Genomic DNA, 16,560 nt, shown 5'->3' on the forward strand with positions numbered 1-16,560 from the left:
GGAAAATATTGGACTTACCTAGAAATGAAGATGCTAGCCCCTTGAGATTCAATTGTTAGGAAGTCGATATTTAAATTTGTCTTGGCAGGGAGGGCTTGAGCAGATGAAATAAGGATAGTGATGAACAATTCAAGGCCCTGGGGTTTGGTTAGAGGAGTACCTTAATATATATTTTTTCCTTTTAATCTTCACCTGGGTATATGCTTATTGGTTATGTTTAATTTATTTTTTTAAATGTCTTTATTGAGTTTATTTTATATATGTATATGTATATATATATGTGTGTGTGTTTATATATATACACACATATATATATATTTGTATTGATTTCAGCAAGGAAGGGAGAGGGAGAGATAGAAATATCAGTGATGAGAGAGAATCATTGATTGGCTGCCTTCTGTATGCCCCACACTGGGAATTGAGCACACAACCTGGGTATGTTCCCCGACTGGTAATCAAACTGTGACCTGGTTCATAGGTTGATGCTCAACCACTGAGCCATGCAGGTTGGGCATCTTTATGGATTTGAGAGAGAGAGAGAGAGGAAGTGGGGGAGAGAGAGAGAAATAACATTGAGCCCTAGCTGGTTTGGCTCAGTGGATAGAACCTTGGCCTGTGGACTGAAGGCTCCTCGCCCTGGTTGGGGGCATGCGGAAGGCAACCAATCAATGTGTCTCTCACATCGGTGTTTCTCTCTCCCTCTCCCTCTCCCTCTCCACTCTTTCTAAAAAATTAATGGAAAAAATATCCTTGAGTGAGGATTAAAAAAAAGAAAAAGAAAAAGAAAAGAAATAACATTGATCGGTTGCCTCCTGTATATACTCCAACCGGGAACCAAACTGCAACCTGGGCCTGTGCCCTGACTGGGAATCCAGCCAGTGATCTGGTGCATGGGACGACACTCAACCAACTGAGCTACACTGGCTAGGGCTGCTATTGATTATAGAGAGAGAGGAAGGGAGGGAGAGAGAAAAAACATTGATGTGAGAGAGAAACATCCATTGGTTGCCTCCCATAAGTGCCCAACCAAGTAATCAAACCCACAAACTAGGTATCATGCCCTGACCAGGAATTGAACCCATAACCTTTTTAAAAAATATATATATTTTAATTGATTTTAGAGAGGAAGGGAGGGAGGGAGGGAGGGAGGGAGGGAGGGAGAGAGAGAGAGAGAGAGAGAGAGAGAGAGAGAGAGAGAGAGAAAGAAAGAAACATCAGTGATGAAAGAATCATTGATTGGCTGCCTCCTGCAAGCCCCACACAGGATTAAGCCCACAATCCGGGCATATGCCCTGACTGGGAATCGAACTGTGACCTCCTGGTTCATAGATCAACGGACGCTCAACCACTGAGCCATGCCTGCTGTGCTAAATCATTTATTTATTAATTATTTAAGTGAAATGAAGTTGTTAATAAAGTTTTAAATTCTGATTCTGCTAAAATTTCCATATCCTCCAGAGTCTAACTCATTTAGTGAAAAATCTTAACCTTCTAATTGGCCACTTGCAGCCTTTTGGCTTTAGGTTATTGATAATAAAGTGTGGCCTACTTTGTTACTGCTCCATAGCTTTGAAGATGGTCTTTTGGAAGGCAGATGTCAGTCTTTGTGTCTCCCGCCAAGTGTCACCAGGTGCTTGCATCACTTAGATTTTGGGGGCCTGCTTTCCGATAGGGCTGTGACCTTGGCTATGCTGCTTCATGCCTGTGAGCAGACATCTTGTTTTCTGCTTGGGTGTGGGCACCTTGCTCCAGCTGCCGCAGTGGGTTGTAGGTAGAGTGTGTTTGGGTCTGTGGGAGCAGGAGTCTGTCTTATCAGTCCATTCCTATTTGTTGTCTCCAGATATGTTCTGTAACGCATGCACAGATATTACACATCCTTGAGTGCCTTTATGATTTGTTTAATATAGATGGGATGCCTTATTAAATGGAGTTTTTATTTCTGTTTGGCTTGTTAAAAAGTCTGAAAACATTTTATTTTATTACAGATAGGTGAACTTCAGCTTTGCAAACTTGATGAACTAGATTGCTTAATAAAAGGAATTTTATACATTGATTCAGTTGGATTCAATGGACGGTCACAGTGCTATTACTTTGAAAACCCTGCTGATTCTGAAAAATGTCAGAAGTTACCGTTTGATTTGAAAAATCCATACCCTCTGCTTCTGGTGAACATTGGCTCTGGGGTTAGCATCTTAGCAGTATATTCCAAAGATAATTACAAGCGCGTCACTGGTACCAGGTAGGTCTTTTATATTCTTGATATCATATGGCTTAACACTGAGTTTTTAGGTATTGCATGTAAGTATACCTTTAAGAATCTGTTTAAAATTATGTAAAAAATAAAACTTTTCCTGGGATTATGCAAACAAATGTTATTTCTGTTTGAAATTTCTGATTTCATGACCTACTTTTCTTTCATCTGTATTGCTCCACGTTTCTTAAAATGTCTCATCAGCAGACTCATTAAGCCCGTAGTCCCTGCCCTCAGATAGTGTATGGTGTGCATATACCATAAAGTAAGCAAAGCTCAGTGGAGTGTATAAGGAGAAGGCAAGGCAAGATCCTAGATTTTGTACAAGCGTATAAACACACACATGTGCCCGGGTGCGCGGCCCGAGGATGATGTGAAATTTAGAAGTTGAGATATTGAGCAATAGAAAAATGATTGGGGGAGGGTGGTCTGAAAGGGAGAATTAGGTGGCAGATGAGAAAGGAATGCACTTTAAGGATCAGAGATCACTTGAAGAAAAACTAGGAGGTGGGAATGGGGTAAACAAGTTTTTTAACTGGTGTGAGTTAAGGAATGAAAAGTAATTTTTTGGGGGAAAACACATTCATGGAAGAGTTCTTGTTGGGTAGGGGGCTGATGAGCCAGGGTGACAAGATGCTTGAATGAGAAGAAAAAAAAAAGATGCTTGAATGAGGATGGCTTAGGGCATGCACTTGGAGAGAGAAAGGGAGGAGGCACCAACGTGGTCCTAGGTGTGATGGGCTGATACTACATACTTGAGGTTTCTCGAACTCAGCAGATGCCCAGACTGAACTGGAGACATGGGCGGAGAGGTGGGCCCTGTATTTTGCCATGTTGCTTGTTGGTGCACATGAATGCATACCTTCAAGGTGTCTATTAGGGACCTGTTTTTATCTTTTCACAGACTTATTTCTCACTGGTGGCTTCTGCACGATTGGGTTGAGGCAAGAGTAGATTGACATGTGAATATGGTTTTATAGTTCATAAATATTACCTTCCTATTGTAAAAAATGTTATAATCATATTATTTGTTTTCAATCACAGTCTTGGAGGAGGAACTTTTTTTGGTCTCTGCTGTCTGCTTACTGGCTGTACCACTTTTGAAGAAGCTCTTGAAATGGCATCTCGTGGAGATAGCACCAAAGTGGATAAACTAGTCCGGGACATTTATGGAGGGGACTATGAGAGGTTTGGACTGCCAGGCTGGGCTGTGGCTTCAAGGTAAGGGGACATGTGTTCTCTAAGAGATGCAGAAATAAAATACTAAATATTGGGTTGCCCTTGCCAGTGTGGCTCAGTTGGTTGGAGCGTCATCTGTACACCAAAAGGTGGCAGGTTTGATCCTTGTTAGGGCACATACCCAGACTGCGGGTCCATCCCTGGTCAGGGCACACGCGGGAGTCAACCCATTGATGTTTCTCTCTCACATTGATGTTTCTCTCTCTCTCTCAAATAAAATTAAAAAAAAATTGGGTATATCTTTTTCCTTTTAAGCAGTTTTACATATTATAAAGTCAACTGTTAAATGTGTCCAATTTATTGGTTTCTGGTATATTTACAGAATTGTGCAGTAATCACCACAATCCAATTTCAGAACATTTTTATCATCCCAGAAAAAAACCTGTATTCATTAGCTGTCACTCCACATTTCCCTACCCTACAGTCCCTCGTAAACACTAATCTACTTTCTGTCTCTATAGATTTGCCTATTCTGGACACTTGATATAAATGATATCATAGAATATGTGATTTTTGTGACTGACTTATTTAGCTTAATGTTTTCAAGATTCATCCATGTTGTAGCATGAATCAGTATTTTGTTTTTATTGATGGATAATATTTCATTGTATGGATATATAACATTTTATTTATCCATATATCAGTTGATAAACATTTGGGTTATTTAAACTTTTTGGTTGTGAATAATGCTGCTAGGAACATTCATGTACAAGTCTGTGTGGACATATTGTTTTGAATTCTCTTGGGAATATACCTAGGACTGGAATTGCTGGATCATGTGGTAACTCTTATGTTTAATCTTTTGAGGAACTGCCAGACAGTTTTCCACAGTGGCTGCACCATTTTACAACCCCACCTGTAATATATAAGGATTTAAATTTATCCACATCCTTGCTGACACCACTTATTGTCTTTTTGGTTTAAACTGCCTTAAAGGTGTCAAGTGATCTCTCCTGGTTTTGATTTGTATTTCCCTAAGGATGACTAAGGATGTTGAACATCCATCTATGTACTTATTGACTATTTGTCTACCTTTGGAGAAATGTCTGTTCAAGTCTTTAGCTCATTTTGTAGTTGAATTATTTGTCTTTTATTATTGAGTTGTAAGAATTCTTAATATGTTCTAGAAACAAGTACTTTATCAAATACAATTTTGTATTTGCAAATTTGTCATTTGCAAATATATTTTCCCATTCTGTTAGTTGTCTTCACTTCCTTGGTGGTGTCCTTTACAGCATAGATGCTTTAAATTTAAATAGATAAAAAGAAGTACATCTTATCTATGTTCTCTTTCCTTGCTTTTATTTTTTATTTTTTTTAAATTTTTTAAATATATTTTTATTGATTTCAGAGAGGAAGGGAGAGGGAGATAGAGATAGAAACATCAATGATGAGAGAGAATCATGGATCAGCTGCCTCCTGCACGCCCCCTACTGGGGATTGAACCTGCAACCCAGGCATGTGCCCTTGTCCAGAATCGAACCCGGGACCCTTCAGTCCCCAGGCCGACACTCAATCCACTGATCCAAACCAGCCAGGGCTCCTTGCTTTTATTTTTGGTGTTACATATAATAAATTATTGCCTAACCTTAGAATATGAAGATTTATTACTTTTGTATTTTCTTTCAAAAGTTTTATAGGGTTTAAAAATATATATATACTTTTTAAAAAATATATTTTTTATTGATTTCAGAGAGGAAGGGAGAGAGAAACATCAATGATGAGAGAGAATCATTGATTGGCTGTCTCCTGCATGTCCCCACTGGGGGTGATCGAGCCCGCCACCCGGACATGTGCCCCTGGCTGGAATTGAACCCGGGACCCTTCAGTCCGCAGGCTATCGCTCTATCCACTGAGCCAAACCGGCCAGGGCTAAAAAAAAATACATTTTTATTGATTTCATAGAGGAAGGGAGAGGGAGAGAGAGAGAGAAATATCAGTGATGAGAGAGAGTCATTAATCAGCTGTCTCCTGCATGCCTCACTCGGGGGATCGAGCCCTCAACCTGGGCATGTGCTCTGACCAGGATTCAAACTGTGACATCCTGGTTCATAGGTCAACGCTCAACCACTGAGTCACGCTGGCTGGGTGAGTTTTATAGTTTTAACCCTTATATTAGGTCAATGATCCATTTTGAGTTACTTTTTGTATATGGTGTGAGGTAGTGGTCCAAATTCATTCCTTTGTGTATGGATGTACAGTTGTCCCAGCACTATTTGTTGAATAGATCATTCTTTCCCTATTAACTTCTCTTGGCCCCTTTGTTGAAAATAGTTGTTCATAAATGTATAATTTATTTCTGAACTCAGTTCTGTTCCATTGATGTTTATCATTATGCCTTGATTACTGCAGCTTTGTATTACGTTTTAAAATTGGGAAGTGTGAGTCCTGCAATGTTTTTTCAAGATTGTTTTGGCTCGTCTGGGTCCCTTAACTTTCTGTCTAAATTTTAGGATCAGCTTGTCAATATCTTCAAAAAAGGACAGCTAGGATTTTGATAGGGATTGTGTTGAATCTGTAGATCATTTTGGAGACTATTGCAGCTTGACTGTAGTCTTCTGATTCAAGAAGATGGCATGTCTTTCTGCTTAGTTAGGTCTTTTCTTTCACCATTGTTTTTGTAGTTTTCAGTGTAGAAGTGTTATACTTTTGTTAAATATATCTCTAAGTATTTTGTTCTCTTTGATGCTATTGTAAGTTGAATTGTTTTCTTAATTTTATATTTTGTTTGGAAATAAAATTTTTGTGTGCGCGTTGGGGCACATGGTTTTTAATAATAGAAAAGGCAGTCATACACATGCTTGTTTACTAATTTTAGGTACTTTGTAAATGCTGTAGATTTCATTTTCTGTCTTTGCAGCATTTGCTTATTGGTAATTACTTCATTTTCTGTTTGGTTGGGTTTGTTTTCTGGTCACAGTTATTAATGTGCAGTTCTGCAGGTCAGGTGCTTTGAAGCTCTTAATCTTCTAGAGCAGTGGTTCTCAACCTTCCTAATGCCGAGACTCTTTAATACAGTTAGTTCCTCATGTTGTGGTGACCCCCAACCATAAAATTATTTTCGTTGCTACTTCATAACTAATTTTGCTACTGTTATGAATTGTAATGTAAATATCTGATATGCAGGATGTATTTTCACTGTTACAAATTGAACATAATTAAAGCATAGTGATTAATCACAAAAACAATATGTGTGTGTTTTCCGATGGTCTTAGGCGACCCCTGTGAAAGGGTTGTTCAACCCCCAAAGGGGTCACGACCCACAGGTTGAGAACCGCTGTTCTAGAGACATCTGAAACTGTTTGATTACTCTGGGACTGGTTGGCTATAGTTTGCTTTGTTAGGATAAAGCAGTTTACCAGATTTGAATGTGACTCTTTAACTGAATGGAACAGCTGGGCAGTTGGGAGGAATTGATTGCTAATAGAGGTATCTTTCTGGAATTTTCCCTGGTTGCAGAAGGAGCAGTGCTGCATTACAGTGCATCTGATGAAATCTAACAATATGTGCATATCTGGTATCAAAGCTCAATATATTTCAGTGGAAACCACAAGGAAAGCCATTTGCTCATTCAGAATGCTTGAGGGTTCTCTTTGAAGTGGTATTTCTCTTTGAGCAGATGCTCCTTTTTTTTTTTTAATGAAAAGTTTGAAGTTTTGAGTAACATTGCTCTAAAAGTCACTTTTATCTTAGTAAAGTAACATTCGAGTTCTGTTGGGCTGTGTTGCCTTTGGTTTATCAAAGGGATTTTTTTCCCCCATCACAGCTTTGGAAACATGATGAGCAAGGAGAAGCGAGAGGCTGTCAGTAAAGAGGACCTCGCCAGAGCAACTTTGATCACCATCACCAACAACATTGGCTCGATAGCAAGAATGTGTGCCCTTAATGAAGTAAGGGGACATGAATTTCTGTAGTTGCTCTGACAACATCCTAAGTGGGCCCCACCATGTATACAACATCTGTTTTGCCCAAATGGGTCTAATTGTAGTCATATGTAGTGGAGTTAGTTTCATTGGAGAAGTTAAACTCTTCACATGTAGATTAATCTTAATTGACTTTTTTTTCCCCCTTACTGAAAATAAACACTGCTACTATCTAGAAGGCAGGAAGGTAGCCAGATGGTGGGGGTACTACTATTGGGTGGTGATGATGGCTAGTGATGCTGAATCTAGACTCCATGCTCATTGTGGAGCTCTAGAATTCCTGGGAAGGAATCCAGAGGAAATCATTGAAGCTGGGAGAAGATTGAGCAGGCCAAGCACTGCCCACCCTGCTCCCCCTCCACCGCAGCAGAGCTGTCTTTGTGCTTTCAGCTTCTTTACAGTGCTGCCTTGTAGCATTCAGGTCAAGCAGCATTGTACAGGGCTATGAAAGAACCAAGAATGGCCTTCCCTTGGGGATCCAGTTGGTGCAATTTTATAGCTTGTCCCTATTTATATATTTTTGTTTAAAATTATTCTTCTAAACAGATAAGATAGACATGTGGCTTTAAAAAGGAACTCTTAAAAGGTACAAAAGAATTGTTTCATTTTAAATTAAAAGTCTGTATCAGCATCAAGTAATTAAAAAAATTCTTCATTTGACTATGTTAACACTATTTTCTTTATTGCATGTTCCCTTTCCTGTGCTTATGTATTTAAGATTTTAGTTGGTGTACATTTTCTATTTTTTACATAAATATAAACTTCATGGCTGTATGATTTGATTCCTTTTTATATAAGTCATTGGCATTTGGTTGCTTGCCAATGACAGCCCTGTGGTAAAGCATTTTAAACGTGAAACTTTTCCTTGGTGAATTTTATTCTTGATAAGGGACTTAATCAGGAATGAGGTTTTTCATCTAAAGACTATGACCGTGTTATGAATCTTGATAGGTATTGCCAAGGTGTTTTATTTGCAGTAGGGCTGTAGCAATTTAGATTATTTTCGGCAATAAATAAATGGGTCAGTTTTACCACAACTTGACTAATACTGGGGGTAGAATTTCAGTTAGTTGTTTTGCTAATTTATAGGTCTAAATTTTTTACTTTCTTTTTATCACTAGTGAAGTTGAATTTCTTTTCTGTTATATTTATTGTATAATTTTGCCTATTTGTGTCATTTTCCTTCTTTGAATTGGGTCTTTTTCTTTTACTTATCTGTACAAAACTTTAATAGTAGTTATTGTTTGTCATATTTAATACACATGTTTTTCCTATCTGTTTTCTCCTGTGATATTTTCTGTCATGCTTTCAAGTGGGTCCAGAGTTGTGTGGGCATCAAATTAAGTAGTCCTGGATCAATTGGATTAAATATAAATACTTTTTTAAAATCAGAAGTCAATTTGCTTCTAAAAACTATATGCACATGGTCTCTGTTTGGAGTAGATTTTATGAGAGAACTGAAATTAAGATGAAAACTAATTGCCTTCTTTTGATGTGCTCAGAATATTAACCAGGTGGTATTTGTTGGAAATTTCTTGAGAATTAATACGATCGCCATGCGGCTTTTGGCATATGCTTTGGATTATTGGTCCAAGGGACAGTTGAAAGCACTTTTTTCGGAACACGAGGTAAGCAGACTTATTTCCTGCAATATGTTACAGGGCATGCAGTTCACATTGTGTTGGAATTTGAAGTAGAGGTGAAATAGTACTTACATATTTTTGTAATTATATGATATTGGGTTTAACTTTGATTGTAATGTTTAAAAGCTCTTTCTTACCCAATTCAATGCAAGGTACAGTTTTGGTTAATCTCATTGTGAGCTTCAGCAATATTAAAGAAGTCTTCAAAAAAAGCAACAACATATATTATTGATTTCAGAGACAAAGGGAGAGGGAGAGCGAGATAGAAACATCAATGATGAGAGAATCATTGGTCAGCTGCCTCCTGCATGCCCCCACCAGGGATCGAGCTGGCAAACCGGGCATGTCCCTTGACTGGAATTGAACGTGGGACCTTCGGTCTGCAGGCTGATGCTCTATCCACTGAGCCAAACCAGCTAGGGCAAGAAAGAAGTCTTAACATTCAGCCATATTTCTGAGCCATCATTATATTTTTCCCATTGTACTTTATAAATGCACTTACTCTGGGTTCTGCTTTTTTTCATTTTTTTATGTCAGTTTTTATGTATTGATATTTTCACATGCCATTTATTTAAGATGTCTGTTCTGAAAAATAGATCAGTAAAAAACATTCCAGGACTAGAACCACAATATCATAAAAACTTAATATGTAGACAGGCTAGAAATGACACAATAGAAAAGAATCATTGAGTTGCTCAACCTGATGTCTTCTTTTGGAAAATGCCTTTTTGTTTCTTCAGTTTTGGGAAAAAATAGAACCAGAGCTATGGAAGGGGCTCCCTTTTTCCTCCCCTTGGTTGTGGGGCAGTTGAACGATTTCAAGTGTTGTTGGATTTTAGATAGTGGTGTTATTATCATGAACATCTTTTAAAATTATATGTGCACTTTTAACAGTTTATATGAATCAATAGAAATCAAAGTAGGATGTAAAGTGCTATAGATTGCTTTTCCTTTAAACTAGCTTTAAATTTGTCTTTTAAGTTGATTAAGTTCATAGTTAAAACCCAAAGTGCCCAACTTCCCCATATCAAAAGCTTAAAGTTCAAGACATCTAACTTATTACTTCTAATGTTATATTAGTAAATCAGTACTGAGTTATTTTTATACCTTAACATCTGCTTTTTGTGAACTTTTACTTGTTTTGTTTTGCTTCATATTAGAATAAAAAAGTCATGTTTAATAAAACTTTTCTCCTGAATTTCTACCTCTTTTTGAACCTTTTCCTAGGTAGATCCTGGAGATTAACTTCTTATTTATTTTTTATGTTTTTAATCCTCACCCAAGGGTATGTTTATTATTGATTTTAGAGAGAGAGAAAGCGCATCGATGTGAGAGAAACATCGATTGGTCGCTTCCTGTATGTGCCCTGACTGGGGATCGAACTTGCAATCTTTTTGGTGTATGGGATGATGCTCCAACCAACTGAGCCACCTGGCCAGGGAGGAGATTAATTTCTTAGGGTAACTTTGTAAAATTTTTTTAACTTATATCTTCATATCACAGTTATAATATGAACCCTTTATGAAATTTTGATTTTTATATTGTCATTTTTATTGCCTGCAGATTTAATTTTCCTCTCTGGTTAGTATTGCTGGTCCATTCGTCTCTGTTTTCTATTTGCATTCAGGCTTCTGACTCTCGTGTTGATTTCTGCACATATGGAACTTAGATTATTTTAGGCTCTCTGAAGTCTTGAAATACAATTGACCCTTGAACAATATGAGTTTGAACTGTGCAGGTCCATGTATACATGCATCTTTTTTCAGTAAATACAGTGGCCCTTTGTACCCATCAGTTTCGTATTCATGGATTTAACAAACTGAATCAAAAACAGTATTTTTAAATTCCCAAACATGAATCAAAAATATTGGGCTCTGCAAAATGGGTGCTCAGAAAAGGGTGTCAGGAATTAAGGGCAGTGTTGGCTTTAACATAATCATATATATGGCAATTTAAATAATTCTAAGGAGAATTGCTCTTTTTTTGTGTATTTTTCTTTCAGGGTTATTTTGGAGCCGTTGGAGCACTCCTTGAGCTGTTGAAGATCCCCTGATCATTACCTGGGGAGGGGGTTCCTGGAACCTTCCACAATGGGATCTGTGAACTTTTGTTTTTTTTAAGAGACTTACTTAATTTTATGATTGTGTATTACCTGAATCAAAGCAAGAAAGGACAAGTGGATTTTTCTAAGTCATCAAGACAAACCCTTAAAAATTCAGCCTAAACTAGTAACCAGTAAGGAATGACATATATGTATATGTGTATATATATAAAGTGGACCATGTCCATGGCAGTGAGGATTGGCTATAATACCTGCTATATATTTTTGAAACTCAGTGTCACTCACTGGAGCCACTTCAGGGGAGAGCTATTCTGTGTTCAGCATACTGTGTTTTGGGATCCTGTTGAACTTGCTAAATGTAAGGAAAGCTACTATGTGTTATATAATCTAATCACAGTTTTGACAATATGGCCTTGGAGATCATCTCCTGTGCATTAACTCCGGTGAGCATTTAGCCTTTGTGTGAACATATTGAAAAATGTTTTATTTCAAGGTTCTGCAAACTTAATTGGGCAGGTTAGTTCAATACCTGTAACTTGGACAATTGAGCAACTTTTAGAAGGACAATTGCAGGTTACTTTATACCATAAATCCTAGGAAGGTCTCTTTGGAAAGACAAGATTTCCTCCGTGAACAGAATTACCTTGAGTATTGGGCTGATGGAAGTAAGCTACTACAAAAGACATAATCTGGAAAACTAAAACCAGACAAAAGGGACTGCTTTTTTTTCTTCCCCAGGGAACTGGGGAGAGAATCTGGTTACACTTTTAGGCAAGTAGAAACCAAGGAATTGAGGTGTCCATTAACTTATGGGGAGCAGGGCGAGGTTCTTCCCACCTTTCTCACCCACTCCTGGTCTTGGCACTTAGCAGCCCCAGGTGCAGCCCTGATTTCTCTGGTAGGCTGGCTCAAAAGGCAGCTTGAGAGACAGGTTTTGAGCTGAGTATTAATATAGATTGACTTTGGACCTTTTCTTTCTGCTGTGCAGAATAACTTTTAAAAACCTTTCCCTTAGAGATTGAACTATGTTTGTGTCTTACTTTGTGTCTTATTTGGTGCCTGCATCGCTGTTGAAGGCAATGAAGGTTTGTATAAAGTGGTTTTTGAACTAGAAAGAAACTCCAAGGTTCTGGGGCCGCCTTGCGCTTTCGCCCCTGTGGTCTCGGCCAGGAGGCTGGCCTGGGAGGGTTCTGGGAAAAGGAAGGGTGCAGAGGGCGGGGCTGGGTCGTTCAGGTAGGAGGTGCTTGGGCCGGTGCTCCTCCCTGGTCGGCTGGGATCCTTTGGCCGCCTGTGTTGGCCGCGTGGGGGCAGCAGAGGCCCGTGCCCATGTTTGTGAGGGCATGGTCATTTCTCCGATGGTGGCCACTTTTGTGCACGGTTCCGGCACCCGTGGGTTGAGGGTGCTGCTCCCTGATGCAGGCCGCAGAGCTGGAGGGACACTGCGGGAGATGGAAATTGTAGCCCTTGGGTGGCATTTGGGTCTCCCTGCTGCTGCCCCTTCCTGGCCTCAGCCTGAGCCCCCACCCCTCACCCCCTATCCTGTCCTCTGTTCTCTGTCACTTGCAGATACGCACTTGGTGGCTCCACCTTTCCCTCACAGCCACCACCGACAGTGCTAGTACCCTTTCGCTGGAACATAGTCGTGTTTCTCAAGCCCCTCTTGTCCCAGGCCGTCTCTGCTTCCTTGGGTGGAGAAGGTAGAGAAGGGGAGGGAGCCCGAGCCATTTCTAGTGGAGACCCAGGCCCCACCTCCTGTGTTGTGGGTCCCGCCTGTGTTTTAGAGGCTGTGCCAGTGCTTTACGTGGGTTGTTTCATGCAGCTGTTGTGACCTCCACAACTCAGCAAACCCGCCTGAGGTCACAGGCAGAGTCCCCTCTCCTTTCTGCATTTGCCTTCTACCTCCGAGGGTCCAGTTGCCACTCACTTTGTGGGTGGTTCTTAGCTCACACTGTCACTCCATGAGAGGGCTCTTGATAGGTCCACTGAGTCTCGTTACTAAATCTAATAGACATTTATGTCCTCGCTTTCCTCAGTTCTAACACAGTGGAGGATCTCTTGCTTTTCCTTCTGCCTTCCAGACCCCTTTGTCTCTGCCAGCTCCAGGCACAGTCCTGATTCCCCTAAGCAGTCATCAGCACTCACCTTGACTCTGACTTCCAAGGTACTATGCCCAGCACCTCCTCTGAGCTCCAGTCCTTCCCTTCTTTCTACTTGTCTATCTCCAAGGCCATCCCTACACAGAAGTATCCACATCCTTTCCCCTGCACCCCCCTCATCTTCTTCACTCCCTCCAGCTTGAGATGCACGTAAACTCAATCTCCATTCACCATTGCCACCACCCTAGTTTAAACCACTGCCATCTTATCTCAGCAGTTGTCCTTTGCAATCTGCCCTCCAGATGGTAGCCTGAGGGCCCCACCCCACGCTCCCCACTAGAGGCCTACACGAAAATGGGAGCAGTAGATGGCCCGGTGGGGACAGGTGGATGGTTAGAGGGTTGAGTATTGGGATGTGATGATAGGATATGGTGGAGGAAGTTTCTGTAAGGGCATAAGCTTACTGGGGGGGGGGGGGGGTGGTTTTGAGCTGCAATTGATAACAAATAGCAACTGGATATTTGGGTTGTAGATAACTGGTGTATGTAGGTGGGCAAACTGTAGGTGGGAATTTAGTGAATACCAAGGTAGAGTGAGAATAACAGTTGATGGGCAGAGAAGGGAAAGGCTGCGAAGAAAACTGAAGCGAGGTCAGAGGGGGCTGCTGGGGGTCTGTTGCTCAGGAGACAGGGGAGAGGAGCCCTCCAGACACCTGCATTGAGGGTTAAGAGGAGGCCCAGAGATGGCCTCGATGGGAACAGTTTCCCCAAAGCTATGGGGCAGAAGCTGATCGATCCGCAGAAGTCCTAGCAAGGGTTGGTGAGGAGAAATACCAGCTACCACAGGGTGACTTTGGACCGAGAGATGTTTTTTTCCTTCCTAATAGAAGTTTATTTGCAGGTCTGGGGTGTAGTGAGAGGTGTGAGGAATGGCCTAGTTCTGACACTTTACTCCCCTGAGACTAGTGCCTGTATTTTGGAAACTACCTGTGTCCAGCCGCATCTGCAAAGCTGAGGCCAGTGGCAGGTGAGGCCTTGGCTTCTCTGCTTTCTCCCTCACTGTGGCCTAGTGCTTTACTCGTCACCTCTGACCTTCACTCCACACCGTGGGGGGACCGGCCAGGAGCTCCTTCATCACAGTCACCTGTTGCTGTGCCCTACTCACCTTGACTTTCCCACTCTTGCTACACAAGCTTACGTGGGGCGTGAGTGTCCACCAGTGGGTACATGATTAACATTAAGTAGTTTTCAAAATCTGCTCTTTATTTACATTTAAGTCAATTACATGCATGTTTTATTTTTAAAACAAGAGTAATTAGCAAAAAATGCATTAAAACTTTAAAATAGCAATTAAATATACAAAAATATAGCTTACAAAAAACTGCGAATGTTTAAAAATATTCTGCTGCAGAATTCTTAGTGTACAAACACGTCTATGAAACCTGAGGCTCAGCATTTCATAAACCTTTTATTGAGGGAGTTACATAATGTCTAGTGAATGAACCCCAATGGGCTAGACTACATGGCTAAACTACCTTCCTTCCTGGCAGTGATCTGTTACCAGAGACGACAATGATCAGGAACACTATCTTGGAAGACGGTGTCAGCAGGAGGGACTTCAACACTGGTCCCATCTGCCTCCTTTTTCTCTCGGAACCTGGGAGGGAAGGAGCAGACAGGGACGGTGTGCAGCTGGCCCACGGTGCTGACCACCAGGCTTGTACTGGCATAGGAGCTACATCAAAGTACAGACAAGTCCCTTAACATTGGCAGGCTCCCTTTCTGAGTACATGCCCCTAGAGCAGGCAGGGTGTTCTCCTTGTCCCTGTAGCCACAGAAGTGAGCCCTGGATTGGTAAGCAAAGAATGCTGATGTTTGATCTAAAACGGAGAAAACAATTAGCATCTTGGAACAAGTGGGCTCCAAAACAACTGGAAAACTGACCAAGCCTTTCTATGTTCCTCTTGATACTCTCAAATGGAAGCACATTAATCTTATCTACTAAAGAACCATGACCCAGCATATTCTAGTTATCAACTGCAAATTTCACCTAAATTTATACACTGTTAATTTAGACATGTCCTTTACTCAAGTTCTTAACAGCTAACGTGAAAGACTAAAGAGATTCATCACATGACAGAAGGGTGGAGGTTCCCTGCAATTCCTTTTCAAGTTTCAGGTCAGGGGCGCAAAAGCACTGAATCTGGGGAAACTGGGTGGCAGGACACTGGGAGGTGGGTGAGGACCAAGAGGCACCAGTCCATGGCCCCATGGCTACCTAAAGGAAGCTTTAATTTCCATATTCTCTAGGGGCAAAAATGAACTTAAAATATTTCTTAAAAGGTGGGGAATGTCATTGAGTGAAAAGTGTTGGGCTAGGAAAAAACTAGGGGAAGCATGTTTTAGAGTGGGAAGGGGAAGGAGCCTGACCCATGTACCCGAACATCTATGATTGACCACCTACTTGTTTAGCAACATCTGAGACAACTGCCTCACGAGATAGAAAGGTGCCTCAGCCTTCAGTTGCTGCTGCTGCTTGAACTCCTGCCTCAAAAATGGGTGCTCGCCTAAGAAAGCAAGAGAGTTAAGAGACATCACTGCTGCACTCAGGCTTCCCTTGCAACTAGCCAAGATGGTGTGGGGCAGCTTGTCCAGGTGGCTGCAAAATTGCTGGGCCTGCACTGCTGCTCTTGGCTACAGCCTGCTCTTGTGTGTCCTGTCACAGATCAGCAAGTCTGGAAACTGGTTGTGCTTCAGGGAGGGACTGCAGTTTCTGATTTGTATAGAAAACTAGAATTCCAGTGTGCTGCAATCAATAATAAAAAAGCCATTTTCAAAAGGAATGTGATTGTAAAAGGATCATCCCCCATTCTGGGCTCACCTTTTGCAGATATTCTGACTTCTGGTACAGCTCTTCCCATATGAATAGGAATGCTCCTGAATGTACTTCAGTATCACATGAGCAAAAACACCCTCCCCCTCCGCACACACACATACATACACGTGTGTGCACTTGTATATACATAAATGACCTCTGGGAGGATACATAAGGAGCAAAACTAGATGCTCAAGGGGTGAGAAGCTGGGCTTGCTGGAGGTCAGGGATACAAGGAAGACTTGATTTATGAACCGTGGGAAGGGATTACCTATTCAGAGTTAAATTTTAAAAGATATCCACAGTAAGCAACCAATCAGGGAGCACTGTGCAAAGGCAGATGGAGGTGAGGGGAAGAGGAAGGGAGCCAGCAGACCTGGGACAACAGGAGCCCACATGACCTGCGTGTCAAATGCCCATTATCTGCTCCCATGACTCCGATCTGTCACCTGCCAGGCTCTGGACACAGCTA

At 41.1% G+C, this 16,560-nt stretch overlaps 2 protein-coding genes across 4 annotated transcripts in view; one reads left to right on the top strand and one right to left on the bottom strand.

The window, feature by feature from the left end:
• Positions 1 to 12,233, top strand: part of PANK2 (pantothenate kinase 2) — a 38,324-nt gene extending 26,091 nt beyond the window's left edge. The window contains exons 3-7 of one of the 3 annotated variants that reach the window (XM_006096421.3): positions 1,986 to 2,239; positions 3,296 to 3,472; positions 7,257 to 7,380; positions 8,916 to 9,041; positions 11,059 to 12,217. In XM_006096421.3, the coding sequence (XP_006096483.1) occupies positions 1,986 to 2,239; positions 3,296 to 3,472; positions 7,257 to 7,380; positions 8,916 to 9,041; positions 11,059 to 11,109 (732 nt within the window). In that variant the 3' untranslated portion in view covers positions 11,110 to 12,217. Of the gene's footprint in view, positions 1 to 1,985; positions 2,240 to 3,295; positions 3,473 to 7,256; positions 7,381 to 8,915; positions 9,042 to 11,058 lie in introns of all 3 variants that reach the window. The other 2 variants (XM_023760295.1, XM_023760294.1) reach the window with 2 other exon arrangements.
• A 2,435-nt stretch (positions 12,234 to 14,668) lies between these two features.
• The window catches only part of RNF24 (ring finger protein 24), a 65,850-nt gene continuing 63,958 nt past the window's right edge, over positions 14,669 to 16,560 (bottom strand). The window contains exon 7 of the transcript XR_002831117.1: positions 14,669 to 15,780. The gene's annotated coding sequence lies outside the window, so the exon portion shown is untranslated. The remainder of the gene's footprint in view (positions 15,781 to 16,560) is intronic.

This window comes from Myotis lucifugus, unplaced genomic scaffold (assembly GCF_000147115.1).
Source record: "Myotis lucifugus unplaced genomic scaffold, Myoluc2.0 scaffold_178, whole genome shotgun sequence".
NCBI classification, from domain to species: Eukaryota; Metazoa; Chordata; class Mammalia; order Chiroptera; family Vespertilionidae; genus Myotis; species Myotis lucifugus.